Source organism: Phaenicophaeus curvirostris, chromosome 4 (assembly GCF_032191515.1).
Source record: "Phaenicophaeus curvirostris isolate KB17595 chromosome 4, BPBGC_Pcur_1.0, whole genome shotgun sequence".
NCBI lineage: Eukaryota > Metazoa > Chordata > Aves > Cuculiformes > Cuculidae > Phaenicophaeus > Phaenicophaeus curvirostris.
The window spans coordinates 6,079,176-6,098,319 of NC_091395.1; the positions used below are offsets into that span (position 1 = coordinate 6,079,176).

At 42.5% G+C, this 19,144-nt stretch overlaps 1 protein-coding gene across 9 annotated transcripts in view; it reads left to right on the forward strand.

The window, feature by feature from the left end:
* Positions 1 to 3,942: 3,942 nt before the first annotated feature.
* BLTP1 (bridge-like lipid transfer protein family member 1) overlaps positions 3,943 to 19,144 on the forward strand; it is a 121,645-nt gene continuing 106,443 nt past the window's right edge. For 6 of the 9 annotated variants that reach the window (XM_069855169.1, XM_069855170.1, XM_069855173.1 and 3 more), the window contains exons 1-5: positions 3,943 to 4,014; positions 12,440 to 12,569; positions 16,008 to 16,124; positions 18,118 to 18,196; positions 18,855 to 18,919. In XM_069855169.1, the coding sequence (XP_069711270.1) occupies positions 12,473 to 12,569; positions 16,008 to 16,124; positions 18,118 to 18,196; positions 18,855 to 18,919 (358 nt within the window). In that variant the 5' untranslated portion in view covers positions 3,943 to 4,014; positions 12,440 to 12,472. The remainder of the gene's footprint in view (positions 4,015 to 12,439; positions 12,570 to 16,007; positions 16,125 to 18,117; positions 18,197 to 18,854; positions 18,920 to 19,144) is intronic. The other 3 variants (XM_069855174.1, XM_069855175.1, XM_069855177.1) reach the window with 1 other exon arrangement.

The window sequence follows — 19,144 nt, forward strand, 5'->3', positions numbered from 1 at the left end:
ATTGTCTGACATCAGCGTACAGAAGGAATAGGTGAAAGAAGCAACCCAGCATCAATACTTATTGGGAAGAAAATGAAGGGAAAACTCCTTTAAGAAGAGAGAGGAGGAAAATATCAAGAGCTCATTTGTGGACACTCCCCCCAAAAGGTCACGGGAGGCAATGGAAGGAATGAAACTGGTGATGGAAATCAGCAACACAGACAAACATCCCAAAAAATGCAACCTTCAAAAAAGCAGCAGGCAATCGAGCAGGGATGCTGTGAGAATCCACAAACCTCATGTCAGTGCTAACCCACAGAGACCGCCACCTCTGCTCCCCATCACACCCGTGCAACACCCCTGCCTCCAAGGGACTGTGTTTATGGGGTCAGAAACTTCCAATACAATGCTGAGTGCCCACCTGAAAAAGAAGAGCCTGGCACCCAAGGCTTTCCACAGCTGCAGTCTGTGATGCGGTGACCTGCTGCAGTCATCCATGTGCAAGGTCTGACACATCAGTAAGAGCCTGCAAGGACCAAATTTGTTTAGACCGAGCCAGATGATGCTGACAAAATAACTCTCAGGCGTAAAAAACAAGAGATCTGAAAACCGAACGTATACAAATCTAAAAAATATATAAAACTGTTGCCACTAATTCCTAAAATTACTCTGTTATCAGTTTTAAGAATAGTTGTTATTATTGCTGCTTTAGCAAAGAAAGGGATGACAGACACTTAAAACTGCAACGCTGACGGCTATCATAAGGCAAAGGGGAGGATGCTGTTAGTCTGCAGGCTGCAAATATGCACATTTTTTATATGTTGGACTCCAGCTGGCCTTTATTTAAAAACACTGCATGGAATAACTTCTGTTCTTGATTTTATCTGTTGCACAAGTAGACTCCAAGCCTCTGCGTTTCCTTCCCACCACTGAAATTGTGGTGAGACCCAGAATTTCAGTCACCTCAGCTATACTATTTCAATCCTGGTCACTTTAAATTGTGGTATGACACTAAGAGCAAAAACCATTTCTCCCTCTGAGTTATTTCGGTTGTTCTGGGACCATAACTGATAGAGTTTAGAAATAAATCTGGTTTGGCCTTTCAAACATAAAAATATTTTCTTGAGAAGAAAGTGCAGGTTTCTTTTACAGAGAAGGTCAATACTAGCACCCTTTATGAAACAAATGGTTTCAAAGTCAGAGAGGGGTAAATATTTTTCCTTGTGTTACCTCCATAATTCATTTTTCTAGCCAGGCTGTATCAGCATTAAAGTTTTTCTTTCCATCTCTTGCACCAGGCAAAGGCACACCTTCTCCAAGCTCTACGGCTAGTTCCGAGCTAAAATTATCTACATGTGACTTACTTGCATGGTCCTCATTAAAGCCTTCAGGCACCATGTGGATAAAAACATTTGGAAGAGCCTCCTGAGACCCTGAGCATCCATCCCCTAGGCGCAGCAGGTCAGAGCATCCCTGGAGCGCACGGCGTTGGCAATAACAGGGAATTAGGTGGAATGAGGGGCTTCACTATGAAAACCAGAAGTACTTAAACAATATTTTTCTTACTATGCTTAGTACAGTGAGAATGTAATAAAAAAACACTAAGGACAAACCTTGTTAGATAACACTTGCTTTGATGGTAGTTCATCTGCTGGGTGGAGGATTCCTGAAGCTGTTCCAAGCTTGGCTCTGCCCAGCCCTGCTGCTCAGGATGCCGAGGCACAGCCTGGGTGAGGGTTCACCTCTGGTTTGTGGTGGTGCAAGATCACGAAGCTGCTTGAGGGATGATCCTGCGGTGCCTTCCTGTGCCAGGTTAGGAGCTTTTGGCAGGCGCCCAGGGGCACCTGTGGCCTCGTACAGTGAGTGGGATCATACAATCATCTAGGTTGGAAAAGATCTCTGAGACCACCGAGTCCAACCCCAATCCAGCACTGCCCAATCCACCACTAAACCATGTCCCTAAGCTTGCTGTTTTCCAATCTGGTTGAAAGTTAGCTTTGCAGGGAAAGCCATGCTGTCCGTTTCAGCCAACATGGGGCAGGAGGTTAAACTAAGTGGCTTGTAGAGATGAGCCACGAGCCCTCTGCTAAGTCAGGCTTGGTTCCACTTCGGCTCAGTAAAATCCATGGAGCCATAGATGGTAGAGAGGTACAGACACTCCCATCTTTCTGCGCAGGTGCATGTTCAGGATAAACACAAAGATTTCAGCAAGGCTTGATACTGTCTCCCACAACATCCTCGTAGGTAAGCATGATAAGTATGGGTTAGATGAGTGAGGTGGATTGAGAACTGGATGGATAGCAGAGCTCAGAGGGTTGTTATCGGTCGTGTGGAGTCTGGTTGGAAGCCTGAGGCCAGTGGCCCTGAACACTTCCAGGGATGGGGCAGCCACAACTTCCCTGGGCAACCTGGCCCAGGGCTTCACCACCACCACAAGAAAAGATTTCTTCCCAAGATCTTGTCTCATTCTACCTTCTTTCAGCTTAAAACCATTCCCCCTTGTCCTGTCCCTGCGCTCCCTGACAAACAGCCCCTTCCCAGCTCTCCTGGACCCTCTCTCAGTGCTGGAAGCTGCTTTAAGGTCTCCCTGGAGCTTTCTCTTCTCCAGGCTGAACAAGCCCAACTCTCTCAGCCTGTCCTCGCATGGGAGGTGCTCCAGCCCTCTGACCATCCCGTGACCCTCCTCCAGACCTGCTCTAACAGGTCCATGGCTTGTGCTGAGGACTCCAGAGCAGCACGCAGGGCTCCAGGCGAGGTCTCACGAGAGCAGAGCAGAGGGGGAGAATCCCCTCCATTGACCTGCTGGCCACACTTGTTGAGGCAGCCTAGGACACGGTTGGCTTTCTGGGCTGCAAGTGCACATCGATGGCTCACGTTGAGCTTCTCACCCACCAGCACCCCAAAATGCTGATGTTCAGCCGACTGAACATGAGCCAGCAGTGGCCCAGGTGGCCAAGAAGGCCAATGGCATCATGGCTTGTACCAGAAACGGCGTGACCAGCAGGTCCAGGGAGGTTCTTCTCCCTCTGGACTCGGCACTGGTGAGACCGCTCCTCGAATCCTGTGTTCAGTTCTGGGCCCCTCACCACAAGGAAGATGTTGAGGCTCTGGAGCGAGTCCAGAGAAGAGCAACAAAGCTGGTGAGGGGGCTGGAGAACAGGCCTTATGAGGAGCGGCTGAGAGAGCTGGGGGTGTTTAGCCTGGAGAAGAGGAGGCTGAGGGGTGACCTCATTGCTCTCTATAACTACCTGAAAGGAGGTTGTAGAGAGGAGGGAGCTGGCCTCTTCTCCCAAGTGACGGGGGACAGGACAAGAAGGAATGGCCTCAAGCTCCGCCAGGGGAGGTTTAGGCTGGACATTAGGAAAAAATTCTTCACAGAAAGGGTCACTGGGCACTGGAACAGGCTGCCCAGGGAGGGGGTTGAGTCACCTTCCCTGGAGGGGTTTAAGGCACGGGTGGACGAGGTGCTGAGGGGCATGGGTTAGTGTTTGATAAGAATGGTTGGACTCCATGATCCGGTGGGTCTCTTCCAACCTGGTGATTCCATGAAATTAGAAGTTAACAGAAGTGCTACTACGGAAGGGACTACAGAATTAATTCTGTCACCCGGCAGGTGCTCCAGAACTGGAGCCTGGACAGACTGATCCTCTACAGACCCTCCCTCCTCCGGCCCCCTGCACATCTGGCTTCCCGCCCCGCCAGCTGTTGCGCCCCCGCCCCTCCCAGGCGCACGCGCCGTGCAAGGGCGGGAGAGGCTCCGCCTCTTGCGATTGGCCGCGCTCCGCCCTTCGCCCCGCCCCTCTCAGGGAGCTCCCTCCCTTCCCATTGGCCGCACCCGGCGGCGCCCCGCGATTGGCCGCGCTCCGCCTTTCCGCCCCGCCCCCTCCTGAGCGCTCCCGCCCTTCCCATTGGCCGCGCCGGCTTGGCGCGCCCCCGGGATTGGCTGTGGCGGCGCCGTGGGCGGGGCGGCGAGAGGTGCGCGAGAGCCCCCGCCGCTTCCGGGTCCGTGGTGGAGCCGCCGCGGTCGGCGATGGCGTAAGTAGAGAGGAGGGGGCGGCCCCGGGGGCCGGGTTTGTCGTTCCCACCGTTCTCGGTCCGGTGCGGGGCCGCCGTGGGGTGGGGCTCGGCCCCGCCGCTGTCCCTGGGCCCCTCGGGCCGCGCCGCCTCCGTGAGGAAGCGGCTGCCGAGCCCACCCGTGCTCCGGGGCCGCTGCCTCCCCCGCGACGCCGCGTCCTGGGGCCAGTGCCGGCGTCCCCGGTTCCTCCCCTGCCGCTTCCCGTGGGAGCGGAGACAGAACGAGCCTCTCTGCTTCCACGGGTGCGGTGGGTTTCCCCTTTTGCGCCTCTTTTTTTGTAGGTCAGGGCCATCAGGAAAGGTGTGAGGTGAGTTTAGGTGTGTTTGGATCGTAGGATCATGGAATTCTTAGGTTAGAAAAGGCCTTTGAGACCATCAAGTCCAACCATACCTGTCCACTGCTAAATCATATCCCTAAGCGCCTCGTCTACTTGCCTTGTAGACACCTTCAGGGATGGGCACTCAACCACCTCCCTGGGCAGCCTCTGACAGTGCTTGATAACCCTTTCAGTGAAGAAATGTTTCCTAACGTCCAATCTGAACCTCCCCTGGTACAACTTGAGGCCATTCCCTCTTGTCTTATCACCTATGACTTGAGAGAAGACACCTGCACCCACTTCTCCACGACCTCCTTTCAGGCAGTTTTAGAGAGTGATAATCATAGAATCATAGAATAACCAGGTTGGAAGAGACCCACTGGATCATCGAGTCCAACCATTCCTATCAAACACTAACCCTGCCCCTTAGCACATCGTCCACCCGTGCCTTAAACACCTCCAGGGAAGGTGAAGGTCGCCCTTCAGCCTCCTTTTCTCCAAGCTAGGTTCCTCAGCTGCTCCTTGTAAGACTTGTAGGCAGGAGTAACTTGTAGGACGTTATGGCCAGGAAAGTTTTGCTTCTTCTCCTTGTGGGTGGTGGAAGAGGCCTTGAAGGGTTTAAAACCCCCAAACCTATTTAACACAAAATACACCTGCTTTTGACATCTCTAAATCTTATAGAACATCTCCAGGGAGGGGGCATCCATAGCTTCCCTGGGCAATCTGTGCCAGTGCTTCACCACCCTCACAGTGAAGAATTCCTTCATAATGTCTAATCTAAATCTTCCCCTTTCTAGTTTAAAGCCATTCTCCTTTGTCCTATCACTCCCTCGACAGCTTTCCCGTAGCCCCTTCATGAGCTGGAAGTTGCTCTAAGGTCTCCCCACAGCCTTCTCCAGGCTGAGCAACCCCAACTCTCTCAGCTTGCCCTCATAACAGAGGTGCTCCAGCCCTCGGATTATCTTTTTGCCCTTCTCTGGTCCCATTCCAACAGTTTCACATCCTTCTTATATTGGGGATTCTGGAACTGGAAGCAGTGCTTCATGTAGGGTGTCACAGGAGTAGAGGGAGAAGTGTCTGTAATGATAATGTGCTTGAGGTTCATATTTCAATGAAAAAAAATTGGTGTGATTTGTCAATATAACACGCTTTAGCATGTTCGTATGGTGGAGGTGTATTTTGAAGATCAGAGTGTAGCTGATATCCCCATCATCACCTGTGTCTGGATTTGTTTCCCATCTTCAGACACATTTCCACAGCAGCCTTCCCTAAACTTGTGAAAGCTTCCAAAGTTGATGGTTTAGTGCAACAGATGTATCTTGTATGTAATTTTATCTGGTTTGGTATGAGAAGGACCACGCTTGTTGCTGTGGGACTTCTTCTGTTTTTTAATTTAATCGGTTAATTCTACTTTTATGTCTTATTTTTTGTAGCTGTGCAGGTGGTGTTCCAGTTTTAATATGCAAAATGAAATGACTAGATAAACAATTGGGCTGGGAATTTTGGCAGTTGAGAAGAGCAACTGGAATGTAGGAGGGAGCAATCCTCTTGTTCAAATAAGTATGTTAATAGGTTATTCAAACTGTAGTTGGTAAAAACATTATTTAAGGTCTGATTAGGCTGTTGGCTCTAAATGGATGTTTAGGGATGCTTGATTAGGATCACGGCTTGAATTTGCACAGTTTGACAGTGTTCATGGTTGGTGCAGGAGTAGATTTTGCTCATGATGAATTGGGTTGGTTGGGTGGAAGTATGTGCCCATCTGGGACTTCTCGAGGGAGGGCACTCACCCTCGTGTTGGGCACGCTGATGTAACTCATCCCGTTTGGGCACGCTGTTAGATAACTCTGGCACGTGGAATATGCATCAGTTGCTCTTTGGTAATTGTCCTTTTGCATAATTTTGTACTGTGGGAGACAGGCAAGAGTTTACTGCTCTTTGTTAGCAGCAGGGAGAGTTACGCTGTGTTTACAGAGGTGTCCAGAGATACTGCCTTCTCCTGTATAACTTCCTATCTTTCTGTATAACTTCTTGTAGCACTTGTTGCTGTGCTGAAATCCTTGGGTTGACTGCAGGCTGGCACAGGTGCTGATGAAGACCTACATGTAGTTTGCTTAAGGATGATGGTATACGTAGCCACAAGAACAATTTTTAGTTTGTTTTATGGTGGATTTCCCCCTTTCACTAAATTATGGTGATGTGTCAGAAGGGAGGTATAGAGGAAGTACTCCTGGAGAAAATATGGGAGGCATGGAAGACTCGGTTTCATGGAGTATTTCGGTGCTACAATGTTGTGGTTCCAAGTAAAATTAAAAGGAGAGGAAAAAAAATGTCCTTGTGTTGCTGTTGAGACCAGCTCCAAGAAGGAATAGTTTGAATTTTTTTTTTTTCCCTAAACAGAGGAGTTTGCATAAGGGAACTTCTTATTTATTTCTACTGTTATGAGCCTTCAGGTTCTGTGGTTTGGGGTTTTTTTGAGTTTGTCTTTTTTTTTATTCTGTAACATCACAAGCTGGCAATGGAAGCAGGAAGCCAACCCTCCCCCCTGAAGAGGTCTGGGCGGCCAGGTTAAGTAATATCGTTTTTAAAAATAAAATTCAAATGAGAAGTCATCCAAAGTGCAGTTGGGTGTTCCTAGGCTGGCGGCTGAGCGATGCAAGAAGTACTGAGTGTTGGTTGCCATAGCAGGAGTTTGTCTTTGATTTCTTCAATATTAAATATTTCACTTCATCTGTTTTGGAGGCTGTATCAGTAGATATTAGGTTTTTTTCTTCTGTTCTTTTTCTCACTGCTCTCGGAAGGGTGTTAGATGCTTTTTTATTTTTTTGTAGATGCTTCTCTAATGGTTTCTATTTCTCTGCTAGGTAGAATAAATCTTATCAGGTAGGCTACTGTAAGAATGATCCTTATATCTTAGAGTTCCTTTGAATATAAAATTTTGATTAAATTAATTTTTAAGTAAATTTGTTATTTTCTAATGTAAGCTACTGTGGTGCAAATTACGTTTAACTAACGCTGTCCACACACCGGTTTAATGAGGTGTTGCTCTCTCTTCTGCTTTGTTTTTAGTTCAGCTGTTTGCACCGGAGGTCGTAGCAAGATTTTGTTAGTATAATTAAAGAAGTAGTTCAGTTTGTTTATAGTTTACAGCTGTTGTTACTTCAAACAGAAGCAGAGGGGGATGAAAATAGGCCTATATCCTAGTTCATTTTTAAGAAAAGAGAACTGCTAACCTTTAGTTGGGTATAAGATATGAAGCCAATGCAACATGTCAGATGGCAGAATTGCTGCATGGGTGCTCTCACTTAGCTTGTTTTTTGTGTTTTCTGAGAACAACTTTCCTTGTCTTCCTTCCTCTTTCCCTTGTTTGTTGATTAAAGAGCAGCTGAGCTTCCTAAACGTTGTTGGGATGGGTTTGAAGTCTTCTGACCTAGCTGGAGTGTTTTGGGAAAGATGCCAAGGTTGGCTGCTTTTTGTTTTGTGAGATGTGCCTGATGTGCTGACAGTGTCACCGTACCTTTGGAGGAAAGTTCAGTCAAGTTGTGTTTACATTTGTGAGACTCCTTTCTAATACCATTTATTTGTCCTAAGCTCTGATTTTGCAGCAGCTGTTGGTGGGGACCTCTTAGAAGAAAGTGATGGAGTGGGTAGGATGCAAACCCACCATTTCTTTCCTTTTCTCTAAGGAACTGCTGTGGGTATGGTTCCTTTACTGGTGATGTGAAGCATCCAGGCGTATAATCTGCGTTCATTTATTTAGACTAGTGGTATTTACCTCCTGTTGTTTAATGCCTCGGTTTGGGTGTAATTGTCTTGTAATTGCTGTAGAAGTTGGGAGTTTAGTGTCCTCAGAATGGTAGTTAACCTCTAATAACATCAATTAACATCTGCTTGATAAGCCCTTGTTTTCTGTGAAGGTCTGAGGAAACGTGTCTGTTAAATTTAAACTCCTGGTTTATTCCCCACGTGAATTCTAGTCATTATGAGGAGATAAGCAGCGTCCATCCTTTCCCTACAGTGTAACTATATAGATATGTTTCTTCTCATTGTCATGAAACGTGAGGTTTTTCCCCACATTTGGATACCAGTTTTATTAGCTGTATCTACCAGGTCTGCCAGAAAAGATGTGTTATAGAGGATGTGATAAGCAGACATTTCTTTCTCCTTTCCTTATGTGGCCCAAGACTCTTGTTGCCCTAACGCTCTTGGGTGCTGAATAAAATACCTGTTGCCTTCTTCCTCAGCTGTAGGAACAGGACAGACCTTTTACAGGTGGGTTGTTGCTCCCTAGGATGAACTTTCTCTACCAAGCAACTGAGCTCTGATGACCGAGAGCCTGGTGACTGGGCTTGTGGGGGTTTTATTGTGAGCTCTTTCATATATGCATGTGTGCTGTAAATTTTTAATGACTTCACTCTAACAGAGGTTTATTCTCCGTGATAAGCGTTAATGTGTCAGGCTGAGGTTAAAACTAGTTTACCTATTTGATGTGATTGAAATGTGTTTACAAAGATTTGCAGCGGCTGCTTTTGAGTATTTGGCTTTTTAGAAATAGAATATTTTCTGTGAAAATCAATTCAAGTTTGGAAAACTAGAAGCAGGCTGGAAATGAAGAGCATCCTCCCTGGATTATAACACCACTTGCATCTTCTTACTACTGAGATAAATGGATTAATATGTGACAGTAGTGATTAAAAATCATTTTTAAGAGTCTGTGAAGTGTGTGTTTCTGCTATAAAGAAAGCCTGTCTGACCAGGGAAAGCGAATCTTCGGCAATATTGAACCCTCACATCTTCCAGCCAGTCTGCTGTCTGCCTTGAACATGTTAAGTGCTCTAAACATGCACGACCTGAAGAACAGGTCCCAAGTGTTTCAGTTTGGGCATCATAAATAAACAATTTGGCCTACATCTCTCCTTGCCTCAGCTACCTCATTTGCTCAAAGAAGACCACATAGACTCTTAAAGGACTGTTGGGAAGATAAACGTGAGGATAGGGATTCCATCAGCTCAGTGCCGTGGAGCCCTCCTCTTCTCCTGTTGCCCTTCCAGAAGAAAGCAGATTAATTTACCTCATACCATGTTAATACATAGAAAATGTGAGCCACAGGTGACAAACTGAATTGTAAAGATGTGGTTAAAAAAAAAAAAAAAGAAGGCAGGAAGGCAGGCAAATAAATCCAAACACTTGTTGCTTGGACTATGTTGTGGTGTGTTAACTGAGTTCATCATCATAAAACAATAGAGACTGAGAGAAAATACTGTACCAAACTACAGAGGGGTAAACATGAAGTTTGGGGTTTTTCTTCCTCTTTGGTGTGTTTTTTTTTTCTCGTATTAGCAAGCTCAGTAAGAGTCAGTTTCCCACTCAGACTTAGATGTCTTCCTTCCAAGAGCCGTATCAGGAGATTTGTCAGGTACGCTTTAGTTCAGACGAGCAGAGTAGCAATATGAATGTAAATTCTGGGCTCAGCAACCTACGGATCGCTGTTCCTGGAGAGTGCAACAGTTAACGCGTTGTCTTATTGTAAGGTATTTTTTCTGTAGGAATAAATGTCATGAAGGTTGGATGAGTGCAGGCAGCTGAGACGTGTGCATGATTTAAATCTATGGGTACAGTATGCAGAGCAGATAGAAGCAGGACTGTCAACAGAAAGAAATACTGGAAATAGCTCATGTCTGTCCTGGGAAGGCTGCAGCTCTTCCTTTTAACAATCACGATGATCCAGATCCCGCCTCTCCATCCTCCTTGCTTCATAAATGCACAAGGACATTGTAAGCCATGTGTACTACTTAAGTCTCTGCATGTATCCCCTTTCTATTACACTAATTCATATGGTCAAAATTACTTCATAATCCAAAGGGATTAAACACCTGCTTCTGAGGCACACGCTGAGAGCCCACCTCCAGTGAAGGTGTTGCTGCCGCCTGTTTTGAAGTGGTTATGCGTTCATTGTCATCATCCTCTTCTTCAGGTGACTCGATCAAGGGTGAAAGATGCCTTTCAGCGGGACAGGGAGTTAAAGGATGAGCTGTGGAGCTCCAAAATGTTGTATTGACACACGATGACTGGTGGGGGATTCCTGTGTTTATTTGCATTGCGAATGTATTCCAGAAAACTTCTTTATGGTTACAGATAGTAGTAACAAAAAATGGTGAACATGGTCCTTATTTAAATAAGTAACTGTCAGGAGCCCACGACTTAACAGTCTCTGAGTTCTCTTGCCACAGTCCTCTTCAAAACTTAATGATATTTCATGTTCTGCCTTGCTACCATGTAACAGTGGGAGAATAAATTGTAGGGGTGTTCATTAAGGTAACAGGCAATCCTCACCAGCACTTCCATGGTGGTCTTGATCATGAAAGAGTGACCCTGTTGCCCCTTGGTAAGAAAGGGACCCTGTCATTGATGGGTTATAGGCTTTTAGAAGCTGCCTGCAGAGGCATCATCTGCTTCATAATATAAGTTGACATGTGGGTTTTTTATTAAGGTACTGTGAATGTCTTAAAGCAAATCACAGTGCCATTATGGGATTTAATTTGCCATTGTAGTGGCCCTTCTAAAACAAGGGATTCTTTTTGTAAAGTGTATGTTGTGCTCGTTATTTCTCTTTGTAGGGGACCTAAGTCAGTAGCTGCTTTATCACCACCACTGGAAGGAATGTCAAGTGTTCTGGTGTTGGCTTTTTTGTTGATGTTTGTTTCTTTGTATTACTTTCCTTTTCTTTCCTTCCAATTCTATTCCTTATTACACAAAAGACAGGGAACAAATCATTAGCATTTGTTCTTGGGTCTCTGATAGGAATGATTGGACTTGATGATCTGGTGGGTCTCTTCCAACCTGGTTATTCTATGATTCTATGATTCTGTTTTAGTTCAAAAGATAAGCTTCTAGTTCAATGGTCTGTATTTACTCAAATGTAGGGGGAGAAACAAGTGCATTAAAGGCAGGGTTTTTTCAGTTTCTCATTCTACCTTTTCAAGTTACAATAGTGGCAGATAGCATGGATATTACAGGAGAAACTGCATAAATTGTTCATTTTATTGCTAACACTTCAAAATATGGACTATTGTAAAGGTGTTACGCAGCTCAAAATTTGAGGTCTTGCCATCATTGCTTAGTTTTACGATCTAGACCTCGTGATGGAGAGTGTCAGAGGCTTCATAAAGAAAGGAAACCCTCATTTTTTTGAGGGCTGGATACTGGCAGGAGGACAGGCTGCCAGGAGCTGGAAGGTGTTAAAAGAAAGGGCAGAATTAATGCTTGTGTTCCTCTAAGAAGGCTGGAGAGATAACATCCAAGAGAGAAAACTTCAAATGAGACTAATACCAGTAAAACAGTGCTGTGTAATTACAGATGTTACCGAGTTGAACTACTCCCTGTTAATCACACTTAATTAATATAACCCAGTTGCAAGTTGATTTATGGGTGGCTTGAATAAATGTGAGAGATCAGAAGGACTGGTTTTGCACTGTCTGTAACAGAAGGACTGTGTAGTCACTTTTATAGGATGGTGCAAATCCATCCTAAAGCAAAAGAATTAATAGACACAGTGGATGAGAAGATTATGGGAATTTTCCATAGGTTCTGCAAGTGTCTGCTTCAGCCTTTTCTTCTGTGGTGGCAGAGACTTCAGTCTTGTACACCCTTTTTGAATGTTAGAAGTCTTGTTATAGACTGATTTTTTTACTTGTTCAGTCTCCTTTTGACTTACTGCTATGGTACAACACTTCAGTAAATTTATTTGCTATTATGTGCTGTATTGGGGCATTCAGGGTGCTCAGTTTGGAGAGCATATTTTGGCGTTCTGTCCATCATAATCTGTTTTATAGAGGCATGTGCTTGAAGACTTGTTTTTATCAGCAGAGATGAGTGGAAGTATTTCTGGAGCTCTGGGGTAGAACAGAGGGTAACTAAGAATCATGAAGATGTTATTGAAGGAATAAAACAAGTAAATTCACGTTTGTGTGAAACAGACAACGTTATTTAATGTGGTACATGCTCAATTTTCTCTAAACTGTTCTGTGCTTGTTGCTAATCTTGGTTTTTTGGGTTTTTTTTGCTTTCAGTTCTATAGGTACGGGTGCAAAACCACTTTAGCAATGGATCAAAGAAAAAATGATAGTTTTGTCCCAAGTATCACGCAGTTGGAAGACTTCCTAACAGAACATGACTCCAATGTTGTTTGGCTGTTAGTAGGTAAGCTGAGTCTATTCTTTTTTGGTTAAATTTTTTGTTTGTGTGTACTTCTAAACTCCTCTAAATGCTCGCTTAGCGTTATCACATTTCTTACTAAATTACATCAAAACATTGAAAACATATTTTTGTCATGCAGCTGTTCAGTGAAGTTCAGCAATGCTACTTAAGTAATTCAGACAGAAAAGTTATGGAATTGTTTCCAACACTAATCGTGCTGCAGCACTTGGGAGATAAATCCAGCGTGCAAAGGATCATGCTCTACAGTTGCAACTCTGCAATATAAGAACTCCATGAGAACTTCTCTCTATGAAATATTTTCCTAACACCAGAGTAAGCTGGTGATTAATTGTAATATCAAAACAGAGGGTTAGCATTGACAGCAGATACAGTAACTTCATTATACCAATATATACAGATCTGCTATTCAATACGGTATAGTTTGAACAGTCATATAAAGACTCTTGTGCTTAATGACATAGCTTCTAGACTAAATTATTTGCCACAATAAGCCTTTAAGCCAAACCATTGTGTATGCAGTTATGGGCTGGTTTTGTAAATGTGCCTGATTTAAGTATGCTAATTTGTTTTGTAATGCTAGTGCTGCTTTTGTATTTGTGTGTAGATGCTTTTATTTTCTGAATCTATGAAGAGGTGGGTCAGGAACAGCAAAATTGTGTTCGGGTCCAGATGAGAGTGCTAAAAGTGTGTGATGAATTTGGACTTTGCCAAAGGTAGTTAATACCTGCTTTTCAGCCTTAATTCTTAGACCTGGAGTGAGTTGCAGCACAGGAAAAATAACTTTATTTTTTGCCTTCTGGGAAATTAAAGTGTCTCTCTTGGCTGTTGACCTACTGGAATTGTTTTTCAGCTCGCCAAAGTGAATGAAAAGCACACAAGCGAGTTCGCCAAGGGTGCTTTCTGAAAATACTCTATCTCATTTTTAATATGTTGACATGAAAGGTTTGTACTCAACATAAAATCCTAAGTGATGAAAGATGAAAATAAGGGAAGTCACCATGATGATAGTTGCATGTGGTAAGATGTGGAACAGGTGTGAAACAGATATGAAAAATTTGTCTCTGGAACCTTTGACTTGAGCTTAAAGGTGTTCAGGTCTTTCACCAAAGGATAATGTCGAATTGCAGCCTGCAGAATATTCTTTTTCTGATTTTTCCCTCTCTGCACTGGATTCTACTTGGAGTGTATGTGGGATATAAGCAATTCCATGTAACAGGTATAATTCAAGCTGAAAGATTTGCTTAGCTTTCTTATTTGCTTAAATACATTAAACTTACCAATTCCTGTTTCACAGAAGCCCCCTTTTTCTATTGGCAGAATGACCTATACACAATTATGCAGTTTTGGGGAGCTGTTCATCTCTTCAGTTGTAAGAAACCACTTGGTATTCTAGAAGCAATGACAGTAACAACAGAAAAAGCCTGCTGTTATGAGATTTGTATAGAAACATATAGAAGAAATATTTATTAACTGACCCAGTTTCAAGCAGCTGTTCCTCCTTTGCCTTCATCTGCTGACCTATGGCATCCTGTTACAAAGAGAACAACGAAAGATGTCAGCAGTTTCTTCTCCTGAAGCAGCTAACTATTGATCCCAGTAAAAAAGATGATGGATCCTGGGAATAGGCGTGCTCCTCAAAGAGTTGTTGCTAAGTGCTGGAATAATTACTAAAAATCACATACAGTCAAACTTTCCAAGTGTAATTTCCAAAGTGTGGTTTCAGGGAAGAGGCTTTCAAAATCAAGAATATAATAATGAGATGAATAGGATTCATGGGATCTGTTAAAATGGTGACTAAATTGGGCAAGTGAGAAGAAAAGGCTAAAATTCGTGGCAGAGGCAATGGCTTAGGACCGTGGTGCCTGGAAGCCTCACTAGGTAGCGGATTTTTCTCTGTATATGTCACCTTAAAGGGGTACCTTTGTGGCTTTATGTGTCTACAAGTCAAGGGTGTAGTTGAACTTCAGTCTCAAATTAAGTTTTACTACTTGAATGAGACCCTTTGGGTGTGAGTCATTCCACCCTTCTCCTTATATTGATAGAAGATGAGCGGTGAGTAGCTGACTCACCTGAAAGCCAGGGGAGGTGAATGCTGTCCTCACAGTATGTGGTCACTAAATACCAAGAGCAGTTTATTTCCTGGGGTGTAGCTTTAACCCTCCACCTTGTAATCACCTTGTGCAATCACCCAATACAAATCTGATTTGTTTTACATGTCAAGCAGCTTACCCGCCTGAATGTATGAGCTACTTGAATTTTAGCTGTGCTAGATATGCTTTCCAGTAAGGAAAAGACTAAGTTATACAAGTCTCTCTCTTCTACCTTCTAATCTTTCAACAAAGCACAAGAGTTGTTACAAAGCAGTAGAGCATCCCACGGCCATAAAAAATTAAGAGGCAGTAAAAGGACAGGCTGGTTTTGTAATTTTTTTGTTTGGTGGGTTGGTTTGTTTGTTTGTTTGATTGATTAATCACACTGTTTTGAAGGCATCACACCCATACACCTTTTTGCACTTCAGCCTTCCCATAAAAAGCACAATAAATCTGAGTTTTTTAGTATGAAGTGTATACGGAAATGAAAACCTTCTGTTACAAAGTTCACGTAGTGAGTAGAGATATCTCAGATACCAAAACTGCTTGCTTTTCTGCTTTGCAACAAACAGATTGGTAATTATCAGTAAAACAAATTAGAACTAGTCTGTTCCCTGACAGTCCAGTTCCTTTTAGGTTTGTCCTTCTGGAAGCTTTGAGAACCCTTGTAGTTAGAAATAGGTTACTGGCTCTTAATCAACTAACGTTAAAATTACTTCGGGGATTAGCAGACCTAATTTTTTTTTTAAAACATGTTTCTCTCTAGTTTGCTACTGCCTTTTTTCCTGTCAAATTTCATGCTTGAACTGTTGACAGATTTCTGCCAAGGCAAGGACTGATACATTTCTCTCAGGATACAGCAACTTCGGAAATGGTTTCGGATGTGATAACGTTGCTTCCTGTGTTAAGATCTGGAAAACTAGTAATTTAAGTTACAGTTCATAGTTTGGAGAAGAAATGTAGTGTGACTGTTGTAGGTTTTTTTGGGTTGTTTTGAAATAAATGACTGTGCAGGAAAATGCATATTATGATTGATATATGAAATTTAAGTTTTTGAATGATAAGTTATGTGATTATATGTGTTGCCTTTTGCAGATGCCCAGAAGAATCTATACTTTCTGAACTTCTCATTTCCCCTTCTTTTTCGCTTTACACCCTTCTCACAGCATGTCTCTGAAAACATCCATTAAAATGTCCCATCAGTTTGAAATTTCGTTGGAGAATAGGAAGAATGTTCCTGTACTGTATAGTCTTAATAGGTAAAGCTTTTATCTAGGTCAGCATACTTCAAAAAAACCCAAACCTTTAATTCATTTTAATCTCTCAACAGCGACAATATTGTCTTGTGGATGGATTATCTACCTAACATATTATAATTCCCGGAACATTGGACTCATTTTAACATTGGTTCTTAACAGATTATATAAACATGGCTACATCCATATTGGTAAGTTATGACTGCTATAATGCAGCGCTCTGTCTGTCTGCTTTTTATTATGCCTCAATTTGCTAAAACTCTGCTCCTCCCTGGAGGTGTTCAGGGCCAGGTTGGGTAGGGCCTGGAGCAGCCTGGTCTGGTGGGAGGTGTCCCTGCCCATGACGAGGGGTTGGAACTGGATGATCTTTAAAGTCCCTTCCAACCCAGACCATTCTATGATTCTAAAATCTAAATGTTCCTTTGTTACAGTAATTTGAAAATGATCAAATGTATCATTGATACCTTAAGAAGAGAGAAAGTTCAATATTATGCTTTAGGGGAAGGTTGCTGGCATATGTAGAAAAACACCCTGTTTTCATTGCAATCTCTCATTATTTTATTTTAAAGTTCATTTGACAGGTTTCTTATTTTTAAGTTGAGTGTACTTTTTTTCTGTGTAGTCCATATACGTTGTGTACTTAAAATCTATACCTTTTCCATTATCTCTTTTTAAAGCACTGTAATCATCATGGTTAGTGTCCTAAAAGGAGAAGACTGACCTTAGTCCCCCATGAAACCTACCTGAGCTGCTTCTGAATTTGCCTCTTGATTTGGTGTTAAGGGGTGCAGCTTCCCACTCCCCTGCACCTTTCAGTCGGGTTGTAGAACATCCAAAGTGTTGGGTAACAACTGTTGGAGTGGGCTCAGAGGGACACAGTGTGGTCTCAAGCCTCAACTCCCTGCTACAGCAGTGTCCTTGCTTTCTAAATAAGCTGTTGGAACAACTAATCATGTTAATCCATACTGGGACTTGTGATATGTAAAATTTGTACTGCCTAGAACACTTGCATCAAAACCCATTAACTTTTTTATTAAGGTATTTTAAAACATTTTTTAATAAAATGGGGTCAGTACAAATCACTTGGGCACTCACCCACATTACAAAAATATCTGATGCTGAGTCACAGAAGGTATCCCACAACCTCACTCTGACTGCACTTTTAATTTTCTTTCATTTATTCTTCCATGCCTCCCTCCATCTGCCTCCCAGAATGACGACTTTAGTTCTGAACCTTCCCTGCAACTACTGATCAGAAAAATAGTGAAAACTTAAAAACTACCAAACCACCCATACCCACCTGCCAAAGACCCCTGCAATATTTTTCTTATGTCCTCAAGAATTTAAAAACTGTAATCCAAACCATCTTCAAATCCAACATTTTGAGCAGCAATGTAGATGAAATTCTTACTGGCTGCTACGCTTGATCTATGGGCTTTTATTAAAATTTCTCTGTGAAATTGCTATTAAGTAAAGACAGCTGGACTTAGCCGGCCAAATAGATGGTGTTCTCTATAAACTTAATCAGTAAAATGAACATAACATTAATTAAATCCCATGATTTACAGTTTGGCTTCAATCAATTCATGTTAATTTTTCTTTTTTTTTAAGAAACAAATCATGATTTACTTAACTTTCAGTGGGTGAGATGAAAAGCCTTAGGAAAAATATGGGCTATTGCATTACCTGCTGGTCTTTTCATGCTTATTAATCTTTCCTGCCATAAACACAATTTGTCATAATAATTGGTCTTAAAAGTTTATAGCTATTCAAAATTTGAGTAATTATTCTGTCAGGAAACTTTATTTCTCTAATTACAGCCTTGCATACATGGCTCGATACTTAAAAATGGTCAAAATAGCTTTCCTGACTCTCTTTTCACAAGCTTTGCAAGGCACCTGAATGCTCCTGGGTGACTGGTGGGTCTTAGTGCATTGGTTTTATTCTTGGGTGATGCCAAACCCAGCACCTTTTAGAGCTGTGTGCTTTTTTATCTTGTGTCTTTGTCTTGTGTGTTCTGAATCTCTGACTTCGTCACGTTTGAAAGACATTGTGTTTTCAAAAGGAAAACTCCAGATTTCTGGTGAAGACATTAGATAATTGAGTACTATATTCTTCCTATTCAGATAACAAAGCATCAACATCTTTATGCTAATGTCCTATAAACACTTTCTCTTGCACTAGGTTCGTTTTCGTTCTCTGTGCTGTCTGGAAAAGTCATGGTTCGTGAAATCTATTTCATCACAGAAGACATGTCTATCAGGTACGGATTTCCGAGGGAGTTGCTCTTCTAGATAGCGTTTTCAAATATAGTAAATGTATATATCTAAATTACGTGTTTCAAAATACCATCTTACAAAGGAGCAATAAAAATATTTATAAATGTTAAAGATAAACTGGCTCTTATTGTGGTAGTATTTAGGCATTCTTAGATATTGACAGTGTTAGCTCATTTGCTGTTTAAGTGCTATCAGCCAGTGAGTACTGAGTAAGATGCTAGTTGTCCTTAGTGATTTCGGAAGAAAGAACTCGAGAGTTTAAGGAGAACTGTTTCTCATTAATGTACTTCACTCCTTCACACTCCTGCTCTTAGTCTGGAAGATTTTGGCCAAGTAGTTTGCATTTGTTTACTGGAATTGAGAATAGTTTGTTTCGCAAATTGCACGCTAGCAAATAGTTTGTAATTTTGATTCTTACTGTTAAATCTGGAAAGCCTTGAAAAGGCAATGGATATGGGATTTTATACATGTTTCAGCAGATGCAATAAATATGTATTATATTGCACATTTTATGCTTGAATATTGTGTTTGACTGCAACTACAGATCTTTGCACTGTAGAAGGCAACATGTCATGCTACTGCACATAGGATTCCAGATTATCACTCTTTTAACTTCTGTTTTATCTAATTACTTTGATTTAGAATTCAAGATGGATTTATTATATTTCGCTGGTGGAAGATGTACAACCCTAAGCAGAAGCAGCATGGTAGGTTTCTCAAAAAGGCTTCAAAGTTCAGAGAAATATGCTTCCTTTGCACAATTGGATGTTGATTTGTTAATAGGTGCCTGAAATATGTTGAATCATTAGAAGGCGTGGGTTCTTTTAATTGGTGGATCTGTGTTAGTAAACTAGAACAACACAATGAAGTAAATGCAGGGTTCGTTATCAAGGACTTGAACCCTTCTTAAGAAAAAAACATTAACCTTAGTA